The 17664-nt window shown below is 33.6% G+C and overlaps 2 protein-coding genes across 2 annotated transcripts; one reads left to right on the top strand and one right to left on the bottom strand.

Moving 5' to 3' along the window:
- Positions 1-583: 583 nt before the first annotated feature.
- Positions 584-3123, bottom strand: LOC125053632 (aryl hydrocarbon receptor nuclear translocator-like protein 1). The gene has a single exon (XM_047655079.1). It carries the CDS (start codon positions 2745-2747, stop codon positions 1215-1217), a length of 1533 nt encoding a protein of 510 aa, XP_047511035.1. The 5' UTR covers positions 2748-3123; the 3' UTR covers positions 584-1214.
- Positions 3124-4978: 1855 nt separating this feature from the next.
- On the top strand, positions 4979-14499 carry LOC125053636 (serine protease persephone-like). The gene is made up of 11 exons (XM_047655085.1): positions 4979-5133; positions 5282-5492; positions 5861-5933; positions 6465-6601; positions 7027-7050; positions 7192-7283; positions 8621-8730; positions 9548-9691; positions 10723-10838; positions 12956-13113; positions 14102-14499. Exons 2-11 carry the CDS (start codon positions 5426-5428, stop codon positions 14270-14272), a joined length of 1092 nt encoding a protein of 363 aa, XP_047511041.1. The 5' UTR covers positions 4979-5133; positions 5282-5425; the 3' UTR covers positions 14273-14499.
- The last annotated feature ends 3165 nt before the right edge of the window (positions 14500-17664 follow it).

The raw sequence follows: 17664 nt of genomic DNA on the forward strand, positions 1-17664 counted from the left end.
TTGTATATATTCTAAATTATATTTACATTACTAAATATCAATCGTTAATTGGACACATTCCGATAACAATACACCTAAACATAATCATAGTCACTAAATAAAATAGGTTCAAAAATTCTGTTAATTATGCACGGGAGTCTATTTCATTTCATTGTCAAAATAAGAATGTAATATTGAGCACCTTAACAAGATGAAATTATTTACACTTTATCAATATAACACTCAGATCTTTTAAACACATTAAAATAACTACTTATTATATAACTTAGCTGTCCAATTATGATGCCTGATGGTACGGATATGTATCAGCAAAACACTGGCACTAATAATATATATTAAATGTAACAGTTTTGTACTGATTTTTTTTTTATATATAAGTTTTCAAGTATAAACCTGTAAGATATTTAATATTATTGACCAATTTCAATAAGAGATTTAGTATCTAAGATAGTTTATTTTCTTTGTGCAACCATCAAACCACAATGTGGATTATATGATCATTATAACAATACACAATTAAAAGCCTCTAATTGCAGCAATTCTGTATAATGCTACAAATTGAAAATGCTCTCAATAAATTAAATTAAAAGACTTAGAAAACAAAAATTGTCCAAACATTTTCCATGGCACTTACTTGAATTATTTTTTATCATTTCACCTACCTTTACCATTATTTACCCTGATTTTTTCACACAACTTGTTTGGCAAAAACAAGTATTGTCACTTGATAACAGGCTTTTCTTAGATAACCCTGCCATTTTAAATTCGCCCCTGTTTCTCTTATTTACCAATTCTAAAACACTTCTTTTAAACCACTACAGAGTGTCAATAGAAAAAAAATATTTAAATTCTATTGAAAAAATGGCAAGTTACTGTTCATATAGCTCAATACATTAGTTTTTTTTATCATTTAGATCTAAATATTATATTTGGCACAAAGATAATTTTTTAGCAAATAAAAAGTAATTTATCAATGCACCTCTTAAATATACTGCCCAGGGAGAAAAGTATTTACTTTTGCATGTAAAACATTTTTGTTTTGTTTTAATTCTGAAAATAGTTTACAGGCATAGCTTTTTTGGATGGACACACTTGGTAGAATTTCTTATTTATAAATACTTGTATCACATTTATAACAAATATTTAACCCGACTTAAATGTCAATGGTCAAAAGAACACAAATTAAATGACATTTCTTTTGTTCAATTATCTGATTAGCAAATTTGCTTTTTTAAGTGTTCTTTGCTATCTTCACAATCAGAATTTTTTCTTTTCCTTGTATCAAACCTAACACCAGTTTCATGAACAACCCTTTCACTATTTTTAATAGCAGAAATAATATTCTCTTTAGAAGGTGCTACCAATTTTAACTCATCAAAATTATCACTAGCAGCCGGTTCAACCAAATGCATAACAATTTGCTCTAAATGTTTAGGATGCTCTACTGGTGCTTCATCTTGCGTGATTGCCCTGTCACTTTGGTTACTATCAACATCTACCATTACTGAATATTTTCGTTTCATCTCTTCCATCATTTTACAACCATATTCTTCTCCTATAACACTATTTACACATACAAAGCTTTGAACTTTTTTAGTAGCTTTGTCTATTTCAAGGAAACCTCGTGTTCGCATATAGATGAAATGACCTGACCTAGACATTAATCTATAGTAAGACTCACCAAATTCCTTGCTTTCATCATACATTTGACGCAACACACAAATAACCCAGCGAACATCTTCTTTATGCATAAATACAAAAGCAGAGGTTCCTGTAACTTCTTCCGTCATATATCCAGCTGCCAGTGAAATGCTTTGATCACATTGGACAATTCTACCATCAACAAGGTGCCTGGTCCAGTACTCTGAATAAGCTGTTGGTGGTAAAATCTTTACTGGCAATGGGTTTGTTATAGGATGAACCATACCAATAAAAACAAAATCATTTCCACTTGATGAGAATGTTCTCTGATGTCGGACTCTTTGCCTTCTTATTGTTTTTTCATCTTCAACTCCATTAGACGTAGCTTTATCTGACTTGCGTAGCATACCATCAATACGACAGCGTTCATATTTGGGTGGATCAGCTCTTGCACCAGCACGCAGTAGTCTTACACAGAAATTATGGTGTTGCTCAAACATTTTTGAATCACACCCAGTCTGTAATTCAGTTGGATAAATATGTTTTCGTAAAATTTCTTTATCTTCATTGTGAACGTAATTGTAAATATCTTGACCAAGCAGATCAACATGACAATAACCTAATTTTTCTTGAACATTTGGCGACACGTTAAAAATGCGACCTCGACATGTCACTGCGATCATAAATCCTCCAATAATGTCAAAAAATTTCATGATTGCATTTGACCAAGTTTCTAAATGACAACATTTTATAGTATCACCAAATACATGTTCGTTGCGAAGTTTGTTAGCGGCTAATCTTAGAACACTAGTTTTGTCGACCTTTCTCTGGGAGTGCACAATATCAGAAAGAAGGGTCATCATTTGTGCAATTTCTGAATTGAATTGACTTCTACGGTGTTTTTCTGCGATAATACGGCATTCTCTATCACTCGCTTTAGCCTTCGGTAAATCCGGCGAGTGTGCATCAGACGAAGAATCTCCGCAACTGGTACTAGCCATATCAAATGTAGGGGACAAACCAAAATCTGGACTCGGCATGCTAACTTGTGTTGGTGTAGCAGTATAGATATTTAGTCTTGTATTTGCAGCGCCTGGAGCAGCCATATCGAAAAAATTTATTATCAAAACGCTGTCCTTGCTTACTTCAATTCATGCAACTAAAACGTTCGAGGGCATCGAAATAAAAAGCACCAACACTAACATTGAATCTGCATTAATCAACTATGTAAAAACTAGAAATTCCATTTTTTTAACATTAACATTATTTATGCTTATTTTTAAAATAATAAGGTTTATAAATTATTCCAAAGTAATAGTCAGCACTTGATTCCCAATTTATTATCACTGGTCACAACAGTACTAACTGTTCGTATGATAACAACACGAGTCACGACTCACGACCAATCGAAAAACGGAATACGCCAAAGTCCAAACATGAAACAATACGCTGAGAAGCTGCTGTCCCGTAGCCCCACTGTCTGGAATTGGCAACTGACAATGACACATGTCAGAAATGAGAAATCTCACTTTATAAATACGCCAATGTCACTATACATTTAGTAGAACTGTGGTTTTTATTAAACATCTATAACTTTTCGATATTAAAATGTTGTAGATTATATTAAATTGTAACGTATTTACTTACATTAATTTTAGACTGTTACTGTTCTCTTAAAATTATATTAATTGTCATTTAATAAAATATATACTTTAATAATGTGTAAAACATGGTTTATGTAAGTTGTAAGTAATCCTCAGGTTACCTAGATGGATCCATGAAATGACCTTGGTTGACAGAAAGAGAGAGCAATTTTGTAAGATCCTCTTGAAAAACAAGGACCACAAAAATTTATTTCATTTGGTTTCAAACAATATAAAATTATCACATTGAGTGTAGTTCTTTTCATGAAAGAAGTCCCCCAGACCGCAGACGCAACGCTGTACTCGCGTTACATAATGTTGCCATTTATGAGTAAAACATTTACCTATTTTACATTAAGCATATGTAATTTATCAAATAATACTATTACCTGCATACTTCGCAAAAAATTTTTTTCTGTTATTTAAAAAGTATATCTTTATTTACTTATATTATATGCGGTGTTATAAAGATGCGAAAATAGGGTAAATAAAAGCAAAACAATTTTGTATCTAGAGTTTTATTGAATAATTGTGATCAGCGGCCATAGGAACATCATGTGTGGCGATCAACACGAGTGGATGGAAACAGAATCAGATCAGTATCACTAGCCGTAGATATAATTGTTCTTTTTCATATTGACACTATTTCGGATGCGGGCGTTATACCTTCTTTTGTAATTCTTGTTCTTTTTCTTTCCTTTTCTCTTCTTTTCTTTTCTCCGACACACCTGCAATTAAATAATGAACAATTAAAAATAATAGTAACTTTAAGTTTATAATGCTTATGTACTATGTAATATATGTTTTAATTTCAGTTACCTAGTTCCATCACGTATTTGTTCAATTTTGTCGCAAAAATTAATTTATGTCATAAAAGTCCCATCAATACAGCAAAAAATTATTAAATGGCAACTCTAAAAAGTACCTGTTATGGCGGCGACTCTCTAGAGTGAAGAGTCTAGTCTCTTCCGAACATTGTTTAGTCATTAGTGCTATTAATTATTATTTGTTAACACCTTGATTCTTTTGTTCCGCTTCACAGAACTCTTTCACCTTCAATATCATTTCTCGAGCCGAACTTTGTACATCTTTTGGCATTGTAAACAATCTTTAAAATGCACTAAGCGAGTTAAAAACTCACAAAAATCTACCACAACAAACGAACTTGATAACATCGACGAATGACAACATTGCCGACCTGTCAAATTTTTAATTTAGTTCCAAAAATCACCGCGGGACTTCTTTCATGAAAAGCACTTTAGACCTATTACGCACTGTCGACTTGTCGCCGGCGACTCGGTCGCTGGCGACTGTGAGTTTCTACAGTTTAAATAGATGTCTACGCACTTGGTCGTCGGTCAAGCGACTGGGCGACTCGCCGCGTCGTGGCGACACACAAGCGACTGCCGGTCGCTGGCGACCAATAGGAGCACGGCTTCAAATGGAGGCATTCACACTGCGAGCAACTGTCGTAACGACCGGACGTATATATACGAATGTACTTGGAATACTGTCGCTAGGCTTGGTCTCCTGCCTAGTTGCCTATGTTTTGGTCGCCGAGGTGACCGAGTCGCCGGCGACAAGTCGACAGTGCATAATAGCTCATACTGCTAGAGTCGCCAACACAGACTATGCAGGCCACAATCTACAGATTAATTAATAAAAAGGTTGTTTTTTAAGTACTTTCCGAGATGGCCGCTAAGCTTAAATTACGAACGTATCTTTATGTACGTAGTATGTACTTGCAAAAGTATAATAAATCCGATGAATTTTGTAGTTATAAATCGTATTTAAAAATCGTTAATAAACGCGATATGTAATTTACATATTTCAATGCAATGATAATAATGTATCGGAATAGTTTTTTTATCCGCAGTACCACTCATTAATCAGAGAAGACAGTATTTAAATATTATTAAAATTCGCATACAAAAGACAGAATTGGAATATACTCTTAATTAGAAGAGGAAGACATAATAATAAACTATTATCTACAGCTGAGCGGGAGCAATATAGAACTAAGGACCGGTTTTAACTGTAATTGAAGATAGGTATTTGAATTGAGGAAAACCCCGAAGTATTGTGGCTTACTAAAGTCAACAATCAAAATCAAGTTTTAGTATGTTAACCACCTCTGGCTTATGCTTAATAAAATGTTTAAAATACTAGCTTTTTTCGCCGTTTTAAATGTTGCAGTATCTCGCTTTGGTAAGTTATATTTTTATTTATAAAATTATACTTTTTTTTAATGACATGGGATGCAAATCTTATAGGTGCTTTTTTAAAGGCTAGGTAGAGTTGTTTAACTATAACGTTCATAAAAAATTCATAGACTTCCTAAGACTTACATGATTCTATAATTAAATTTATTTTGAAATCCTATTCCTATTTACCACAACTTAATATTTTATTTAAAAAATTGTTTGTGATAATGATAAGAAAAATAATGAAGTATTTATCAGTGCCAGTACCAGTGCAAATATTGCAAATATTTATCCTTGTGTGTATTTTAGTGTTATGTATCTTATGTGGTTCTCTACATCTGTGCCCAAATAAAACAATATTTTCCATTACAGTTGGTGATGAGTGCAAAACATCTAACAATGAAGGAACATGTGTGTTAGTCAATGATTGCCCTGTGGCCATTAGGTCAGTCTCCTTTGATAATGTTATCACAATATGCAAAAGAGTCCTTATTTATACATTACACATATTTGCAAAGATAACATTTTAGTTATAAGTATAGATAAATAATTCATTACAACAATTTTGTTTTTAAAACAAATTGAATTGTCCAATAAACCTAACTCACAGTTTTAACTATATACTAATTCTCTATCTATTGGTCTCTTTCTGTTAAATTGTGAAATAGATTGGTGTTTTAGTATACAGCCTTTAAAGTCTCATTCAACTTTTAAGATACATTGTTTTGCCAGAAATGAAATCTTAAGTTCTCAAGGTTACATGCTATTTTACATATTAAAAGTGTAATAGACAAACCCCAATTAAATACCTACTGGAAATTTATTATCTTTTGCTGACTGAGTTGAATGCCTATATACAAGTGTATATAAAATATTGTTTTATTCAGTTTAACATATATATATACTTATTCAGACACTTGAAAAGCATTATTTAAGTACTTAAATATTAAATAAACTTTTTTTAAATTTGTTTAAGGGCAATAAAAGAAACTGATCGCCATCCATATATGAGATGTGGTTTTACTGGTGAAATTGAAATTGTATGTTGTCCTAAGACTGCAATTGAATACAAACCTATAAGGACCTCCACAATAAGAACAGAAGAGAAATTTGGTAATTTAGTTTTAATAATCAAAAACTGTTTTATTCATTAGTTTTAACCTAAATATTCTTAGCCATACAATAACTTTATGACATCTTTTCATTCAATAATATTGGAGCTATAACAAAAAATACTCTTATTACCAGAATTATAATTGACATAGTACACAATTATTCATTCATTTGATTATTTCATTATGGGGACATTATGGAAAACAATTGCCCTGTATTTGGTATAAGTATTAGCTTTTCCCTTCTTAATTGATTTTGAGAAACCCCAGGGAACTATACAATTTTATTATGAGATATTAACTTTTTGTGTATATTTTATCGCACTTAACAAACATGTAAATCGAAATTACTCTGTTAGACGACAAATTAAGATTTTGTGTGAACAAAGAGATAACATTGGATTTTTATATAATGTTATATTTCAGGTGGAAACCGAGTTGCAGATATTCGTAAGTACAGCGTTTTAAAATATTATTAACATATATGTATAACGCGACTACTACTACGCGAAATTTCATTATTTTTAATGAAATATCCAGTTACAACTAAGTCAGATAAGCTATGAATAAAAAATCATATTAAATTTACAGAATGCAAGAAAATAGTAGATTCTAGTATACCACCACTAGGATTACACATAATCGGAGGGGAAACAGCGTCGCCCGGGGAATTTCCGCACATGGTAATTAGTTTTCCTTATATTTTTTTTGGAATTTACGTAATGACAAAGTCGTTTAATGACTTATGACACAACAATTCATTTCAAATTATGATGTTTATATTCTCCAATCAAATCAACAGAATTTACAAATTTTTAGTGTTGGGACAATAATCTTCCTAGATTATACCGTGCTCAAATTAAAGATGAATTTTTTGTTAAATTGTTTTTTGGTAGGTCTTTCTTACATTGCTCCTTTGGGGTGAGAAAGTGAAGCGTCAGACGAGATTGACTGTTCAATAGCATCTCTGAACGCTCCATTGTAACCTCTGAACACTCCGCGTTAGAAGATGCAGAGAGACCCCACTTCATCCATTTGCAATCACTCCGCGACAGACGCCGCCTGATCTTTTCTACAAAATTTTAATTATCTTTATAGATTTACCAAATATTGACCCCCCCCCCCATGAACTCGCCGTAACGTTTTTAGTACCCAAGTACAGTACTGTACCCAAGTCTAGTAAAACGTTTCGTGACCACCTAGTGACTCTTTAGTTACTATTATGTGGTAAAGGTAGAAAATAATATTAACAATAACGCGTAATTCAGTCCCCGCCCCGCATCGTAACGTTTTACAAAAGGACCCCCCCCCCCCCCCTCCCAAAATTCGTTACGTTATACTTGAATGCTCCCTTTTTTACTTTAGCCCTTAACAGATATATGCAGTAAACGACGTTTTGAGGAGATGAAAGGCTTATCCATTTTGTGCACATGTACATTTTGTGTTATTTTGTATGTTCTCTGTAAATGGCTGTATGTGTTTCGTTAATGTGCCTTTTCAAAATAATTAAATCTACGCTACGCCAAGGGATCAAGCGGGTCGGAAAGTGACCGGTCGTGGACGATTCAAATCGCACTTCGTTGAATACGGTCAAGGGAAAGGAGCTGTTTCCGGGGAGCTCCCGCCCAGAACAGTACTCCATGTGGGGCCGAATTTGCTGTTTAAAAAGTAGCAAGCGATGGCCCGGAGTGAAGTATGTCACGTTGCTGAGAGCACCAAGAGTCTTAGGAGCTAACATAACCTCCCAAAAGACTGCGAAATTTAACGTCATTCGAAATGTCAACATCCGCGGCAGGCTGAGGCTTTAAAGAGTGTGTCTTGGAAGAGCGGAGTAGCAACAAAGGATTTTCGTCCAATCACAAACGCACGATTTCGCCTATCGTAAGACGAAAACGATTTCGCTCTCCGATCGATTCTGATTCGTCAACAGAATTTCTAGTTGAATACGCGTCCTCTTGACCAATCACATTCGAACAGAACGTTGCGTCTTACAGTCTCACACCTTGAGCTTTCTTTTCAGGTTGCACTCGGATACGAGCGCGCGGACGGTTACGAATTCCAATGCGGCGGTTCACTCGTTTCCGAATATTATGTTCTTACTGCGGCGCATTGTATAGACACACTGGATCAGTAAGTATGAAACTTTAACCTGGCAGCTATGGTGTCCCACAGGGAAGTGCGTTGGGTACGATTATTTTGACAACGAAAGACATTAAAAACGGAAACTCAATACAAAATCATGAATTATTGACTTGAATTGTGTTGTTGTGTCTCACAAAGCTACAGTTCAATTCATACAAAATATTATTACAAAATTTTCTGGGAATAATGCTAACAACAAAAAAATTGCAGTCATTTCTTATCGTGCCTATTTTCAATCAATTATTCGCCACATTTGACAAAATTTTAGCGCCTGGAAGTAAACACGAAGCAAAAACATATCAACCTAAATTATATAAAAGATTATCAAAAACCAGTGGCGCTACAAGGTCTAACCCTCAGATAACTTGGCTTAGTGTATGTTTCCTGATCATTTATTTTCCTTATGACAAGTAGGTGATCGGCCTTCTCTGCCTGACACATGCCGTCGAACTTTTTGGGTCTAAGTCATGTCGGTTTCCTCACAATGTTTTCTATGATCGTACGAGCGAATGTTATTAGCGCACATAGTAAGTTTAGTGGTGTGCAGCTAGAGATCAATTTTAAGACCACAGGGATAATAACGTTGCACGGTGAAATCTTTGGGCCAACACTGCTCTAAAAAAAAGATTAAACACACAAAAATTACATTGTGAATTTGTGAGGGTAGGTAAATCAAAGCTAATGTAAATGATTAAAATAGGTAATAATAAATAGTAACTAGACGTAAATGGGTATATGGGTTATTACTTATTAAGAAGAGTTACAAAGAAGCTAGATTTTTCTGACAGATTTAACATTGTTACAGAGTAAAACCAAGCATAGCGCGGATGGGTGTGGTTGAAATAGGAGGCAGTGCGTTCAATTCAGTAACAGATGTAATGATAGCTGAATTAAAATTGCACCCGCAGTATGCTAGAAAAGAGAAATACCACGATCTCGCTTTAATTAGGTAAGTACCAATTACTAAGTACTTAGTACTACTAAGTACTCCATTGAAGCAAAGTATTAAATAGACCATTTAATTAATCTTGTAGTTTCTTAAGGTAAGATTCAGAGCCCATACTCAGAGTTACTTTTGTATGTAAAAAGCTAAGTCGCGGCTCTAAACGTTAGGTACCCAAGTTACAACGATGTTCCGTTCTGAAATAGTACAAATTTCCTCGATATTTTTAATATACAGTGGATTTGCGTATAACGGCGATGAAGGGACCACTCTTATTTCGTTGTTATATCCGGAAGTCGTTACAGGCAAAGGTAGAGATAGACACGTACATGATAATATTAATTTATTATTGAAAACATTTTTGCACATATAGTTTTTCACTGGTACATTTAAAAAATAACTAAGAATATCACTTTGGAATTGATTCATAAATTTAACTCCGAAACGTAAACACTTACCTACCTACCTACTTAGGGAGCGTTCAAGTATTATGTAACGTATTTTTGGGGTAAAACGTTACGATGCGGTGCGGAGATTGAATTACGCGTTATTGTTAATAGTATTTTCGACTTTCCGGTATTTGACACAACATAAATGTTAACTTCTAGGTATAAACAGTCACTGGGTGGTGTAGAAACGTTTTTTTATTGGGTACAGAAAAACGTAACGGCGCGTTACATGGGGGGGGGGGAGGTCAAGAATATCCAAAAATCGCGTGACGTAATACTTGAACGCTCCCTTAGCTGATATCTATAAACAAAAGGTAAACGTCTCCACATTTGCTGACCATCTGTATGAATGTAAACAAAAGATAAGAAATGTTTGTGAAATATGGTATGGTATTCATGGTTTAATAGGCCACGTAATCAGTCCCCCTTTTATTCGTGGTACAATGTAATAAGAGGGTTAAATTATCGATTTTTTAATCGAAATTTTGTACAAGAATTAAATAATAGTAGCCAATAAACTTTCCAAAAAGACCTGCTGCAACGGGTTACTTTTTTTTTCATAAACTAAACAAAGTCTATAATCGATAGGTTACAATCGCCAGCTGAATTGTCATCTGATTTGAATGCAATATGCCTTTACACCCAAGATGATGACCCACAAGTTGCTTTAACTGTCACCGGTTGGGGAAAAACCAGCACCACACGTGAGTATACCACCACGGTAACTTTAATCTAATTGTTTATTAACATCAATCTCATGTCTATGTTTGACAAGTGACAGGTGTTGACTTGACAATTGACAATTGAAGCATTGGGTGCAACAAGGGCGTATGTTGTAAAATAGAGTTTCGAGAAAATTGATATTGAAAGTTTTAATGTCTTATATTATTTTAATACTTATAATTTGACTTACATTAACTTTATTATTTGTTAGTCGTATGATTTAGCAAAAATATTATGGTATTATAACTATTTTAAAGCAATCAGAAACATCGTAATATCATCGTTTTTTTTATTGCGTTATCCGCCCTTGTTGCACCCAACTGGTAAAACACATAGGACGTTAATTTCACCATTGATTTTTAGGGAAAATAAATAACAATTTGAATACTTATGTAATTATTTTAAATTAAAATGTAAGTTATTCATTTGTATTTATTACAATCACCGTTTAAATATTCAACTTTCTTAATTTTTTTTCTGGCTTTCGTGTGTTTAATCACATTTATCAAAATATTCACTAGACTGAAGGGAATCAACTGCAACTGGCCTTTTCCAGGAGGAAAAAGTATTTCCATTGATTATCTCGTTTCAACTTGTCAGGCCCAACATTCTCTCTCAACTTTAACACTTCTTCTAAACACGACATTAAGAGGGTATCTTGCTGCGCTTTTTCACCTATTTTCCAAAAATCACAAAAAAATCTCTATGTATTTTAATCGAGGTTAATACAACATTTTTTGGAACAACACGTGGTAAAATGCTTCACCACCTTTTTAAGTACCTTTTTTCCTCGTGCTGATGTGTATTCCTCACCGAAACTTATCTTTAACTTTCGAACATTTCTTTTCCACAAGTTAACATTCATAACCTTCTTCTTTCCCTTATTTTGGGGGGCAAATGTTCACTCTGGCCAGCATCTGATCTTAAGTCACTTGAATCACTCGTTTCAGTCATTTTTTATATTAATAAGTTATTATGTGTTCAAATTTAAACGCACTTTTGTTATCCACGCAACAAGGGCGTAGCGCCACCTTCGAAATGAATGATTCCTACTCCATCTGGAAGCGGCTGATCGTAACGAGTTTTTGGGATACGAAACTTGATGGCTCTGTGCATGTTTTAATGTAATAACATCAAAACGGGCTTTAGGTACCGAACGCCCTTGTTGCACCCAATGCTTCAATTTGTATTATTTTTTTATTCGAAGTTTTAATTGTCTCCGTTTAGTGCCAATGCTCGGAGCCCCATCATTTTAAGTTTCCACGTACAAAATTTTACGTATATTGTGTCAGGTACAGAAGGCTTGCCCATACTAGATTTTTACTGACTGACTTTACCAATACTTAGAAAACAGATTACGATTTACAATATATGATAAATGATCCTAATCCTTGGGATTGATTTGCTCCAGTTCAAACAATTTGTATGACTCAGTACTTGGTGATTAAAAAGAGTGGCAGAAAGTTTCTTGCCAGCCTTGCGATTCCGTAACTCACATTTCGAACTCTCACAGCGGTTTTCGCAGCGGCGGTCGCACTCAAATCAGTCGTAAAGCAGTCATTTTACGATTTGGCATTCTGACAAACAATAAACTACAAGCTCCCTCCTTATCATTACATATATAAGTTATCTTCTTACCCGCTCTACGCGCTTGACTTGCGAACTGGTAGTAAATTTATAATTAATTTAACTTCTTTTTGACGTTCATAAGTGTAAACAAGTACACCTATATGAATAAAGATATATTGAGTTTGATATAGTTTTTTTTTACTTTTACTTTTAATGTTCATGTTAATTCGTTATTACCGTGAGCTGGATGGTCTATCTATGCATGTGAACTGCTAAATATCTTGCTATGACATACTAATATTCCTAACAATGTTGAGGACGGGGCAAACTTGGCACATAGATTTACATGGACATCGACAACGCTGAGAGGCTTATGTTGCTGGACTTGGAGGGAACGCTCTAGAAGTGCTGTTTTACCCTAAGTGGTGCAAAAATACCTCTAATGGCAGTTGGTTTCACAATGCGGAGCGTGGAAGAAAGCGCTTTGTTCTTTTTCGTTGTTAATAGCATTTCTTTTTTTTTATTGCAGGTGACATAAAAAGTAATATATTATTGAAGGCAAATGTATCTGTGGTGGATATCTCCAAGTGTGGCGAGTCTTATACTAATTGGCGGCGGCTTCCCAAAGGTATTGCACAGACACAGATCTGTGCCGGCGACGAGTTGGGACGACATGACACCTGCCAGGTGACTTTACTAATACCGAAATAGTTTTGCTTTAATTTCGCTATTAATTTAAAACAATTTTTTTTAAACTAAGAACTCTAAATGTTGTTACGAATATTAAAAAATGTCTGTTTCAAATTAAATCATATAGCTGATTTTAACAATTCTTATGCAATTTTTATATATACAATATTTATATATTTGTGGTAAAGTTACAATAATTAAAAAATGGGGAGAGAAAATTTATTGACTTGTCAAAATATATCGTAAGACCTAAAACTATGTTGATTCCATTACTTTTGAATAACAGTTAGAATCAGTCTTGCGCAAACTATAACGACACCCGTATGTCAAACTTTTGATGTACTACTGCTATATCCCCCCTTTCCCTTGTGATATTTCGTGATTTTTGCCGAACCCCTTTCCTCCCCTTCGAACCTGACGTGATTAATGGACAGCCCCTTATAAGAAAATAAAGGTCTTAAATAGATCACATCATCTTGTAAACACAATTTGACAGAAGGTGATTTTTTTTAAGAATAAGGGAATTGACGTACCCTTATATATTTGTCAAGTCACTTTTACAGCTTGAACGCATAGACCATAGATAATTTCAAAGATAATAAATGCCTTTAGAATGCACCGTCATGGTTTAGTGGTGGTGGTGGTTTAGTTCCTAATACGCTCACAGAGCGCTCCTTAAGTTTTCCATACAAAATATATATTTTATTGAGTTTCCTATTCGCATGTAAAGCAATCAAACATACTCACTAATTGTTTTGTGAATCAGTTAAGAGGTAACATTAAGGCCCGTATTCTAATAGGTGTCGCTTTAGAAGTGTCTAGTATGTCAAACTTTAAATAGAAACAATTGACAGGTCTTGAAAGTAGATTTTATTTTAAGATACACTCTACGTAGAATACGGGGCTAAGTTTTCTCTGAGCCAGTCGAACTGGCTTTCTCCGAGTGTCTACTGGGTCACTGGATTTATTAAGATTTTTTTTATAGGGCGACTCTGGTGGGCCCCTTCAAGCTCTTACGGCCAGTGACGGGAACTATCGATTAATCGGTGTGACGTCATTCGGCCGCGGTTGTGCCTCTACAGTGCCTGGAGTGTACACGCGTGTCTCTGAGTACCTCGACTGGATCGAAAGTGTTGTGTGGCCAAATGAATCTTAAAACCAGTTTTTTAATCGAATAGATAAATATTACCTTTTTTTAAATCTTCTGTTAATTAAATTGTTACTTGCCGCTTGCGGTACCTTTGCGGCGCCTATTATTCATCCCAGTTTACATTGTGATCATAGCTCCCTCTTAAAAGTTTATTGTAATCGAAAGTTATCGTTTACCTTTTTAATAATTTTGAACTTTGATGTTTTAAGAAAAGATCTTACACCTCCTTAAAACGTGAAAAAAGCGTGAAGTTAACACCATGGTTACGATGTCCATAAAAAAAAGAGTGCGTGTATTTATGTACGCGCGTAAGAAGTTATACTTCTTTGGCACTATTAAAAATAGTTTTTGATTGCATGCAAATAATTAATTACAATTAAATAATCAAAGACTGGAAAAGGAGTCATTATAGTCTATAAAGTTCAGTTTACATTTGAAAAATTAAATAAATAAATATTTATTATTATTCTCTTACATTAAGTGTAACATAAATTCTATTATTATTCGAATGTTGTTTTTAAATTATGTCCAATGCCGTAGCATCTTCCGTGGGCAACTTCATTCTGTTCATTTTGTGTCACGGTGCGCGCGCATCGTAAAATTTCACTCTCATCAATTTTTCATAACGCGCCTAAAGAAGTATAACTTCAAAATAAAATTCAATATCATACTAAACATACTATCGTAAGGCAGCGATACGCTATGTTATTCTCAATTAATCTTAAATACCTCAGGAGCTTTTCCATGACTTTAATGTATACTGCAGTTCCCTTTCTAATCATAATTTTGTCAAAACTCTGACTTTTTTTTCCACAGGTGTGACCCCTATAAGTATGAGATTATTTTTTTCTCATTAATTATCATTAGCTTACACTTGGTCACGTAATTATTTTTCTCTATTGTCGTGTGCCAACGCGTTTTAGACTAGAGACACTAATGACAAATCACAATCTAAAAATCGTTTGACATTTTACCCCTCACATCCAATTTTATTATGGAAATGAATGTATTAGTTTGTAATGTAACACTAACAAAAAACAAAAAAATATTTTTCAATATATATTTTGTATCATTATGTTCACAAATCCCTACATTTTCTATGTGCTTTATCACAACAGAATGTTAAAGACTGTACTCAAAACCTAGATTAGATTTTAAGATCAAAAATATTTTAAACAAATACCTACAATATTTAATTATGTTTTTAATATTATGCATTAGTTGAATTTTAAATATTTAATTAATTAAGAAATTAAATGACTGAATGCCATATTATCATTTTTGTAATTTGCAATAAATATTATGTTAACTACATAATAGTAGGTACAAAACATTTAAAATATTAACTACATATTAATAACTAACATATTTTATGAAAGAGTTAGTTAGAATAGTAATCCATTTTCTAATCAAGTTTTTGTACATGCCATACAATTATAAAAATAATGTTTATTTTAAGAGAATTATTGAAATAAAATATTTTATTCCGACCATATTTTATTAATTATGATAATCATTCATGTGTTTTGATTCAACAGTATACGACAGATTTTTTTTATGATTTCACAAAACTACCTTAATACATTATTCTACTGTACATGTCATAACAAATGTAATGGAAACCATAGATTAAAACAGCATTTACTACTTTTTATTTATTATGTTAGATTATGTACTAATTTTAATGATTTGATTTGATTTGATTTGAAAAAATCATTAAAAACTAAAAGCGAAAAAACTAATTATTTAAAAGCACTAGAAACTAACTTGTCCAAACAAAGTGAAACACTAGAAAAAACACAAGATATCCAGACTTACTATGACAATCTTGAAAAAATCATCATTTCTAGTCTAAACACAAAAATGGAAAACAGCAAAAGAGAACATAAAATACTTAAAAAAGAAACACTAGATTTGATATCTCAACGAACGGAATTAAAGTCTACTAAAAATAAAACTAAAGAATTAAAAGAAGAACTAAAATCTCTTTATAAGAAAACTAACAAGGCGATCAGAGAAGACTATCAGAATTACAGAAAGACAATTATAGAGAAAAACTTGACAAAATTTAGAAGTGCTAAACGGGCCTACAAAGAACTGAGCACACATAAAAACTGGATTCAAAACCTCAGCCAAAAACAAAAAGAAACCAAATCACGACAAGAAATAATTAAATGCGCAACAGCCTACTATAGAGAGCTTTACAAAAACATGCCGGACAGTAACAACTTAACAGAGACTATGATTAACGAGCTTGAAAAGGAACCTAAAATTGACGAAATCTCAGAAAAAGAAGTATTAAAGCACATCATAAAATTAAAATTAGAAAAAAGTCCTGGCCCAGACAATATCAGTAACGAAGCCTTAAATGTGGGAGCTCCACTGCTTTTCACATTCTTGACTAGACTGTTTAATATGGTATTTATTTCTGGAACTGTCCCGTATCAATGGTGCAAGTCTGAAATTGTCCTGCTGTATAAAAAAGGAGATCCAAGAGATATCAGTAACTATAGGCCGATCAGTTTGTTATCCAGCATCTACAAACTTTTCTCATCACTGTTGTTAAGCAGAATAGCAGACAAAATTGACCTCTTGCAGCCAGTAGAACAAGCCGGCTTTCGCTCCAAGTTTTCAACAATAGACCACATCCATACAATCGAACAACTTTTAGAAAAATGTAAAGAATTTAAGTATCCTCTATATATAGGGTTTGTGGACTATCTTAAGGCATTTGATAGCATCACTCACTGCTCCATTTGGGAAGCATTAACATCTTGCAATATAAACTACTGCTATACAAAAGTGATCCAAAACATCTACTCAAACAGTATAAGTTTAATACGATTGGAAAACAAAGGGGAAGAAATTAATATAGAAAGAGGTGTGAGGCAAGGGGATCCACTCTCTCCTAAACTTTTTATAGCAGTTCTGGAAACGATATTTCAAAAATTGGACTGGAAATCGAATGGTATATGGATTGGCAATAGACAACTAAGCCACATAAGATTTGCAGACGATATTGCACTTTTTGCCAACTCGGCTTCAGAACTTCAGCAAATGATGCAATCTTTGAACAACGAAAGCAAAAAGGTTGGCTTGCACATGAACGCCAGTAAAACTAAGGCTCTAACAAACAGTCTGCAGAGACCTATACAAATAGATGGGCACCAGATCCAATATGTAAAGGAATATGTCTATCTAGGGAAACAAATTTCCTTCAACAGCAACAGCAATGAACAAGAAATTGAAAGAAGAATTAGAAGCTCATGGAACAAGTTTTGGTCACACAAAGAAATTTTAAAAGGATCTTATAATTTAGAGCTAAAAAAGATGGTAATGGATGTCTGCATTTTGCCTTGCCTCACCTATGGTAGCCAAACATGGGTGTACACTAATAA

Source organism: Pieris napi, chromosome 11 (genome assembly GCF_905475465.1).
Source record: "Pieris napi chromosome 11, ilPieNapi1.2, whole genome shotgun sequence".
Taxonomy (NCBI): Eukaryota; Metazoa; Arthropoda; class Insecta; order Lepidoptera; family Pieridae; genus Pieris; species Pieris napi.